Below are 9,206 nucleotides of genomic sequence, written 5' to 3'. Positions count from 1 at the left end.
CCCTCTCTCTTTAGAGATTCTACTTTGGGTTCACTATTTCCTGGATCCCATGTTTTCCTATCTTAGCTTGCGCCTTCTGCTGTATACCACTTTCTGGTAGGAAAGGGAACATGGAAGATGGACTTGTATCTGCCTGCATCTCTGCAGTTGCCTTTAACTTGGCTGGTGTGGGATTATTCCTGAGAATACTGCAGGCACTGCTTTTTTGCCTTACAGCCCCAAGTGCTGCCATTGAGAAGTCAGTGCCGTGCTAGTTCTCATTCTCCTCTCTAGAAGCTTCCTTCTCCCAGCATCTGAAGTTCTGTGGTGATTTGCCTTGGTGTGGGCCTGTTTTCATTCCTCGATTAGGGAATTTGGAAAGATTCAGATTCTACAGTTATGGGAAATTTTATTTTACAACATCCCTTTTATTTTCTTTGTTCTAACTCTGGAATTTCTGTTAGTCAGATTTGAACCTCTTTTGATTTAGTTTTATTTAGAAGAAAGATTTCTTTTGATTTTTTTCTATGTCATTGAATATTTATTTTAGTTTTCATTTTTTATTTTATCACCTGAGAGTTCTTTATTCTCTGATTGCTCTTCTTTCATATCACTTACTTATTCTATAGATGATGTGTTCAATCATATCTCTCAGGATATGAATTATAGTTTTGGTTTTTTAAAAGTTTTCTTCTCTTCTCTTCCTTCTGTTTCCTCAGCCCCTCCCTGTGCATTTCAGCCTCCTTTTTTCATGTTGAGCCAAGTGGAAGTTGATAGTGTGGACGCTGGGGCCACGCTGCTGGGTTTGACGCCTGGCTCTGCGTCATACTTGCTATTTTTCTGTACTTTGTAACCTGTATGTAGACATAATAATAGTATCTACCAAAGAGGGCTCCTGTCAGCATTAAGTGAGGTAATATATATACATAAAACCCTTAGAACATTGTCTGCCATATAGTGAGAATATACACTTGTATAGGATTATTTTTCTGGATGAGGTGGTTTTTCTTAATGTCTGCTGAACCCTGGTGGTACATATTTGAGACATTCTCAAATGCTATCTGGAAGCTCTGAACAGGTAGGACGAGGCGGGCAGGCCCCATTAGCTGTTGGACTTTCCCCTGTGTTGAAGGCAGCCTATTGACTCCCCTTCTGTCCATTCCAGTTTAGAGACCATACTTTTAGGAAGCTAGAGATATCTGAGAACTATATATTCTCAAACAGAAAAATATATATATTTTTACATCATTTCCTTTCTTGTAGCATTATGAAAATGATTTTCTAGTGCAAAAAGAGTGAATTTTGTTTTTGTAAATTAATTTCAATGAACAAAATTTTGAGCAAACAGGTCACATTTTCAGAATACCACAGTGTTTTTTACCCTGATCTATGTTTGACAATCTATACCATATTGAATGGGTTAATGCATAGTATGCAGATTACAGCCCATAGGGTTGCAATGAGTCAGACATGACTGAAGCAACTTAGCACACATAGTAATTAATAAGTAATTAATTAGAGATTTTGGATTATACATGGGACATATTGAGAGTTTTAAGAAAAGAGGAGGTGCAGTTCCGGTTAGGTGGCAGAGTTTGTTTATGTTGCTCTCAGACCTAGTGGTTGCATACCCCAGCTCAACCTCCAAAATGGGGAAATCCTTCGCCAATTTCATGTGCAAGAAGGACTTTCATCCTGCTTCTAAATCCAACATCAAAAAAGTTTGGATGGCAGAACAGAAAATATCATATGATAAGAAGAAACAAGAAAAGTTAATGCAACAATATCTAAAAGAACAAGAATCATATGATAATAGATTGCTAATGGGAGATGATCGTGTAAAGAATGGTCTTAATTTCACGTATGAGGCTCCACCAGGGGCTAAGAAAGAAAACAAAGAGAAAGAAGAAACAGAAGGAGAGACCGAATACAAATTTGAATGGCAGAAAGGGGCCCCATGGGAAAAATATGCCAAAGATGACATGAACATCAGAGATCAGCCCTTTGGTAATCAGGTTCGAAATGTGAGATGCATTAAATGTCACAAATGGGGTCATGTCAGCACAAATCGAGAATGTCCTTTGTTTGGTCTTTCCAGAATTAATGCAAGTTCAGTTCCCACTGATGGCTCAGGGCCATCGATGCACCCCTCGGAGCTAATAGTGGAGATGAGGAACAGTGGGTTTGCACTGAAACGAAATGTACTGGGGAGAAACTTGACCGTGAATGATCCATCACAGGAGTATGTTGCAAGCGAGGGTGAAGAAGATCCAGAAGTTGAATTTTTAAAGTCACTAACAACCAAACAAAAACAGAAACTCCTCAGGAAATTAGATCGACTTGAGAAGAAAAAATAGAAAAAGAAAAAAGATAGAAAAAAGAAAAAGCTTCAGAAGAGCAGAAGTAAACACAAAAAAACATAAAAACAAGCCCTCCTCCTCCTCCTCCTCCCCCTCCTCCTCTAGTGACAGTTCAGAAAGCAGCAGTGAGAGTGACAGCAAAGGAAAAAAAGTACGGAAGAAGAAAAGAAAGAAAAACAAGCATTCAGGGAATAACAACAGTGATTCTGAAGAGACAGACAAGTCTAAGAAGAGAAAATGGGATGAAGAACGTTCTTGCAGTCACAGTAACAAGGAAAAGCCTAAGTTTTTAAAACAAGAGAGTTCTGGGGAGAACAGCAAATGGAGCCATTCTGATTCTGACAGAAAGCCCAGAAGCCATGACCAGAGTCCAGAGAAGAGAGGATCTGGGAGAAAGGAGAGGAGCAGCAGGAGCCAGAGCTGGGATGAGGGGAGCAGGAGAAGCCGAAGCAGAAGTCACGGCGGTCACAAGCCGAGAGAAATAAGGAAACGGCCGCGGCGCAGTCCAAGTGAAGAGTGGGACAGAAGTGACGCCAGATGCCGTGGCATGGATGCGTACAGAGGAGGGAAAGTGCATAGAGAGCATTATCGGGAGATAAACATACTAGAGTGATGCCAAAAGAATGGAGCAGAAATGGAGAGTAGAGACTTACATGTGACGCTTAACTGAGAATAAAAATATCTCCACTTTTTTCTTGAATACCTTTAGCAAGGGCTAAATTGTATACTGTTGTCTTTCTAGTAAGAAGCTCTATTTTAATTTTTCATCTCTGTAAACTGTTATATCAAGTACAAAACTACATGAATCCCATAAGAATAAACTTTGCAAATATTTGTAAGTAATCTATTTGGAGGCTGTAAAAATATATTCTGTTGACACATGTTTCTTGTACCCTATACTGAAATAAAAACCCCTTATTACTCAAAAAAAAAAAAAAAGAGAGAGAGAGAGAGAGAACTCAGGTTGACAGCAGTTCACACTGGTAAAGACAATAGTAAGTTATTGATACAAGTAGTTTAAAGGATTTGAAAACTATGTACCTTTCTTCTTCCCTCCTCCTCTGCCTTTTTTTTTTTTTTTTTTTTTGCGCATAGAAAATGGAATCAATTCACTTAATTTGAGAGGTATACTTCAAAGAACTCATTTACATCACATCTTCTGCCATTACAGCCCTTAAATAAAGCATAATCAGGGTGTAGGAAGTATTATCCGTCACATTGGTTTAAAATACAATTCCATACATTGAACGACAGGCAGGAACCAGCAGTTCCCAACACGAGTGCAGGGTATTCTTGTTTTGCTTGATTTTAGCATGCATGGGGGGCTTCCCTGGTGGCTCAGTAGTAAAGAAACTGCCTGCCAATACAGGAGACATAGGTTCGATCCCAGGGTTGGGAAGATCCCCTGGAGAAGGAAATGACAACCCACTCCAGTATTCTTGTCTGGAAAATCCCATGGACAGAGGAGCCTGGGAGGCTAAAGCCATGGGATCACAAGAGTTGGACACAACGTAGCGACTAAGCAACTACAAACATGAATGGACTTCAGCTGTCAAGGTGAAATTGAATAATAGTAGCTTCTCAACAATACTGTTCACCAAGTAACTGAGTAAATGCAACTTACTACTAGCTCTTCAGTCCGTAAATCACTACATAAATAGCAGATGCATAATGATTAGTGAACAATTATCACTTCTTTCTAAGGCTGTCAGTCACTGCACATCTGTTATTCATTTCACATATATTGAAGGCAGGAGGAGAAGGGGACGACAGAGGATGAGGTGTTTGGATGGCATCACTGACTCAATGGACATGAGTTTGAGTGAACTCTGGGAGTTGGTGATGGACAGGGAGGCCTGGTGTGTTGCAGACCATGGGGTCACAAAGAGTTGGACACAACTGAGTGAATGAACTGAACTGAACTTTCCAAAGCTACTAAAATAGCTTCAGAATTCAGAGAATGCAAACAAACCAATAGCTAAAAATGTCCAATTCATATTTCTTTAAAAATATATAAGTTCACCTTAAAAATATATAGTTTCAGCTTACTTGCTCCCTGGAAGGTGACCTATAGGTTGCTTCAGACTAACTTCAGACTAACTCTGGCTTGTCTAAATCCATGAAGTAAGTAAGTGTTAGTCACTCAGTCGTGTCCAACCCTCTGCAATCCCATGGACTGTAACCCGCCAGGCTCCTCTGTCCATGGAATTCTCCAGGCGAGAATACTGGAGTGGGTTGCCATTCCCTTCTCCAGGGGATCTTCCCGACCCAGGAATCGAACCCAGGTCTCCTACACTGCGGGTAGGTTCTTTACCATCTGAGCTATAGGGAGGAACCAGAAGATATCCGTGAACTCCTTTACAATTCAGTGCCTGAACCATACCTTCTCCAATGAGGTCTGAATCCCTCCCAGGTCTATTCTTCCTTGGCTACTATCCCTTGGCCCTTGGATACCATATTGAGCTTCTTATATGTTACTCTTATTGTGGTTAACACTCCTTTACATCAAGTTTCCCTTCTGTAACCTTTTGGACCTAGAGAGGTATCTCTTTTTTGGACCTAGAGAGCTACAATCTCTCTAAACCTTTCAAAGTAAGTATCATTATCTCCATTTTACTGTAGAGAAAATCTGAAGCTTGAATAACAATTGCTCAGTGTGGTTAGAAACCGCAGCCGAAGTCTCAAAATTAGTAAATGGAGGAGCTGGGTTACCAAGCCTGTTTTGTCTGTTTCATCTTTAGCCAATGTACTGGCCAAAAATATGGTCAATACAAAATATTGGCCTACCAAAATATTTAGCCCCTGAGCATCCATGTATCCCATATGTTCCATCCCATACTGAGCTTCATCTCTTCTCCCTGCAACTTCTCTCTGAAATCCTGTTTCCTAAAGTTAAACCACACCCCAAATCTCTTCACTGAATTTGCCTTCTATCTCTTTACCAAAAATCTGAAATTTCCCTAGGGACAACACTCTCAGATGGGCTTATTCATAAGCTCTTTCAGTAGTTTCCACTCTTAATTCTAAACTTTCTGCAACACAGTCTCTTCTCTTTTCTCTCCAACTTCTAATCCTACCATGCTGTTCTCTGGCTTAATCAAAACCCTTTGTCTTCCCATTTCTTCCTATTGTACCACTAATATCTTGATGTAGCTGGGATAGCGTCATCAACTCCTATCCTTCCTTTGCCTTTGTGATTTGGGGGCTTGGTGCATCCTGCCAGTCTTTGTACATGCTTGCTTGCTCTCCCAGTGCCCCAGGATCTCTCCTCAAGACTCGCTCCTTACTACTTTTCAAACTATGGTCAGCAAACATTCTATAACCTGCGGTGGAGTGGGAAGGTCAAACATTTTTCTTTCTCTACAGGTTATATTCATCCTAACTGGCATCAACACCACAATCATCAGTTCTTTCTTATTGAGTCCAAAGCAGCTTCACTGATATTCAGTTAGATTGAATCTGTATCACCTTCATGGGAACCATCACTTTTTTACTGAGGACTCTTAATTAATGTATATGCAACAATTCTGGTGCTAAAGAGGCCCAGTATTTGTCGGAAGGGAGCCTAATAGTTTTAAATTTCCTTTGGGTTCAAAGCAAGACTCTAACAGTATTTCACCATGGCACCATTTCTTTGAATAACCTGTCATTTGTTCCACTAGGTGATTTAGACTTTCAAATTCAAAGCTAAATTTGGAATGGGAAAGTCTGGGATGGCTCTACAAACTGTGGGATATCAGGATGATGACAAGGATAAAATAAATGCCAGGGACTTCTGCCTCTTTTTCTGTTTGTTCTCTAGTAGTAGAAAGAGTGAAAGCAAAACTTGGAGGTGATTCTCTCAGGGTGAAAGCTTACCTCTCTGACTCAGGCTTCACTGAGGTATTCCTTGCTTTTCTTGGTATGATAGATGCTGTGTGGCCAGTACAAGTCCTAAGATTCTGTGGAGCAATTTTTCTGTGCCTCCTAGAAGGTGCTGGGGACTCTAAGGGGCCACAGCCATGGATAAAAGGCTCTGACACTGGTAAGAGAAGCCAGTACCCATTATGATCTTTATATCCTTCCATACCTGTTGATATCCTCTTGAATAAAGTACTCTGTTAACACCATTATTACTCAATTCAGATTTGAACAAATATTTATTTTGAAAGCTCTACCCTGGGAGAACATAGATGAAGGTATCCCTGAGGAGCAGTGGTTGTTTGCAATCAGGACCTCTTTGTTTGGTATCTTGAAGGGATATTATTTTTCTACAGTTTTGCTGATAAGGTTCTTGGTGACAGATCCTATTTATTAAACTCACTAAATCCACGTAAGAATGAAATATACACAAATACCAACCTTTTCAACTGTATTGCTAGCTATCCCTTTCCAGAGAGCAGAATGGCTTCTCTCTGTAAGTGGAAATGGTCTCAGTTGTTTGCTTGGTAATTGAGGCGTTAGGAAAAAGAAGTCAACTATAACAAGAAGAATGGCAATGTTTATGTAAAGCAAGCAGTGTATCAAGCACTGTTTTGAGAATGTTACCTACATTGACTTCTCACAACAACCCTATAAAGTGATGGTTTGCTGCAAAATATGAGCTCTGACCCACTACAGTTTCTTTTGGGTGACATTTTACCTGTGTACTGAGAGACTCCCTCAAAGTATCTCTTCACCATAGCAGGTGCACATCATGGAAATTCTGGATGGACAATCACCAACCCTTGAATCCCATTCCAAAGGTCACCTTTCCTTTACCCTGAAACTATGTTTCTTTAGATCTGTTCATGCTCTTGATTGAGATAAAATAAAGTTCACTAATCTGGGTCCTATGAGACATCTTGTCCCATCTACCTAGAGTTGATTTAATAGGTCCAATCTTCATGACTTCAGTTACTCAACATTTGCTTTCAGTAAATGCTTTGATTTATCAGACTCTTTGCTGGGCCCTGGGGAAACAGGAAAGAATTAGACATGGGTCTTTCCTCGGCAAGATGTCCATAGTTTAGTCTCTTGGTGTTTGAAGACAGCCCGCTGGAGCCATCATCATGTCCTACTAGGTACTTACTTTCACATATCATCTCCCCTAACAGTCAGTGATTCTTGCCTGTCCATAGGGTTATAGGAGGGAATGGGGTGGAAGGACCACAGAACCTATGGTTTCAGGTCTGGTCGTAGCCTTCTGTGTTCCAGGGACCTCATTCAGTGGTCCTGCCCCAGCCTGTTAGCTTGAGGAAAGCCCTCTTTACATCTTTGTTTCTGAGGCTGTAGATGATGGGGTTGAGAAAGGCAGAGATGACGTTGTAGAACAGGGCCAGTTTCTTGTCCCGCTCTGGGGAGGCATTGGCCCCAGGGTTCATGTACATAAACATGGCAGGTCCACAGAACATGGTGACCACAGTGATGTGGGAGGCACAGGTGGAGAAGGCCTTGAGCCGACCTTGGGCTGAGCGAATTCTCAATATGGTGGCAAAGATGCGGATGTAAGAGGCCAGAATGAAGGAAAGGGGTACCAGAAGAAGGATGAAACCTAGGATGAAATCTACTTGGTCATTGAGGGATGTATCTGCACAGGCCAGTTTAAGAACAGCAGGAACCTCGCAGAAGAAGTGGTTGATCTCATTGGGGCCACAGTAGGGCAGGCGCATAGTGAAGACAGTGTAAACTAGAGAGCAGCTGACCCCCCAAAGTCCACAAAAGACCACCATTGCCCCACACAGCCATGGGCTCATGATAACCTTGTACCTGAGTGGGTAGCAGATGGCCACATATCTATCATAAGCCATGACAGAGAACAGCCAGCCCTCAGTGATGCCCAGCACCAGAAAGATGTACATCTGGGCCACACACCCAACATAAGAGATAGTTTTCTTCCGACAGACCAGATGCACCAGCATCTGGGGCACAGTGGTGGTGACATAGCTCATATCCAGCAGAGAGAGGACACTTAGGAAAAAGTACATGGGTGTGTGGAGGCGGGAGTCCAGGTGGATTACAGTGACAATGAGCCCGTTGCCCACAAGGGTAGAGAGGTAGAGGAAGAGGAAGATGTTGAAGAGGATTGCATTAATTTGGGAATCTTTGGAGAAGCCCAGAAGGATGAACTCAGACACAGAGCTCTGGTTCTCCCAGAGGAAATTCTGCATTCTCCTTCAGCTGCAGAAAGAGAAATGAACCAACTATTGGCCCAGCTTAGGATGCATATCAATTACCATGATTGTTCAGTTGTTGGCAAGGCTGATGATTTTATTTAGATACTACTCGGGATTAATACCAGGTCATTGACTGAAGTCTATCTAGGATGAGGCTAAATTTGGAAAGGGGAGGGAAAACTTTATGAGATTTTCATTTTCTCAAGTGTGAATTTTTCATCAAAACTTCCAGTTTCTCATTGTGTTCCCTCTCTTAGTCCTAGCAAGACTAAGTCTTGCTAAGACTAAGTCTTAGTCTTTTTTTGTTTTTTTTGCTGACAAAGGAAGAGATTTTATTAGGAAAGGGCACCCTTTCTGTGCTTCAGGAGCCACCACCACACAGCGCATTGCTTGAGGTTCTTCTGCCTTAGTCTTGGTGTAGAGTGTGATGACAAAGATTTGAAGTTTCCTTCTCCCTCCTGTAAAAAACCAAATCACTCAAAACTCTTTCCTTTGGTACTTTGAACTTCGGATCACTACATATATATAGGCAGGGCAAGTCAGAAATATGGGCAAGATTATATGATTCCAGAAACATGAAAAATTTTTTGGAAATTTTACCCAGGCCTGTGTTTCTTGAGTCTTTGGTGTCTCTGGAAGCTTCCTCATATCCGATTTTCTTTCAGATGGAGTTGCTCACCACTGGGCCTCTTCCTGGCCTGATTCACAACTGAAAATAAGTCTTCCTGTTTGA

The 9,206-nt window shown here is 41.4% G+C and overlaps 2 protein-coding genes across 2 annotated transcripts; one reads left to right on the top strand and one right to left on the bottom strand.

The window, feature by feature from the left end:
• Positions 1-1,572: 1,572 nt before the first annotated feature.
• On the top strand, positions 1,573-2,964 carry LOC133041489 (corepressor interacting with RBPJ 1-like). Its single transcript, XM_061122197.1, is given in 2 exon segments — positions 1,573-2,390; positions 2,392-2,964. Coding segments are annotated over 2 exon segments (1,371 nt in total). The 5' UTR covers positions 1,573-1,580; the 3' UTR covers positions 2,953-2,964.
• Positions 2,965-7,519: 4,555 nt separating this feature from the next.
• On the bottom strand, positions 7,520-8,467 carry LOC133041490 (putative olfactory receptor 2B3). Its single transcript, XM_061122198.1, has one exon. It carries the CDS (start codon positions 8,465-8,467, stop codon positions 7,520-7,522), a length of 948 nt encoding a protein of 315 aa, XP_060978181.1.
• Positions 8,468-9,206: the final 739 nt, after the last annotated feature.

Source organism: Dama dama, chromosome 20 (assembly GCF_033118175.1).
Source record: "Dama dama isolate Ldn47 chromosome 20, ASM3311817v1, whole genome shotgun sequence".
Taxonomy (NCBI): Eukaryota; Metazoa; Chordata; class Mammalia; order Artiodactyla; family Cervidae; genus Dama; species Dama dama.
The sequence above is the reverse complement of the archived record's forward strand: the minus strand, read 5'-3'. Positions and strand labels throughout refer to the sequence as shown.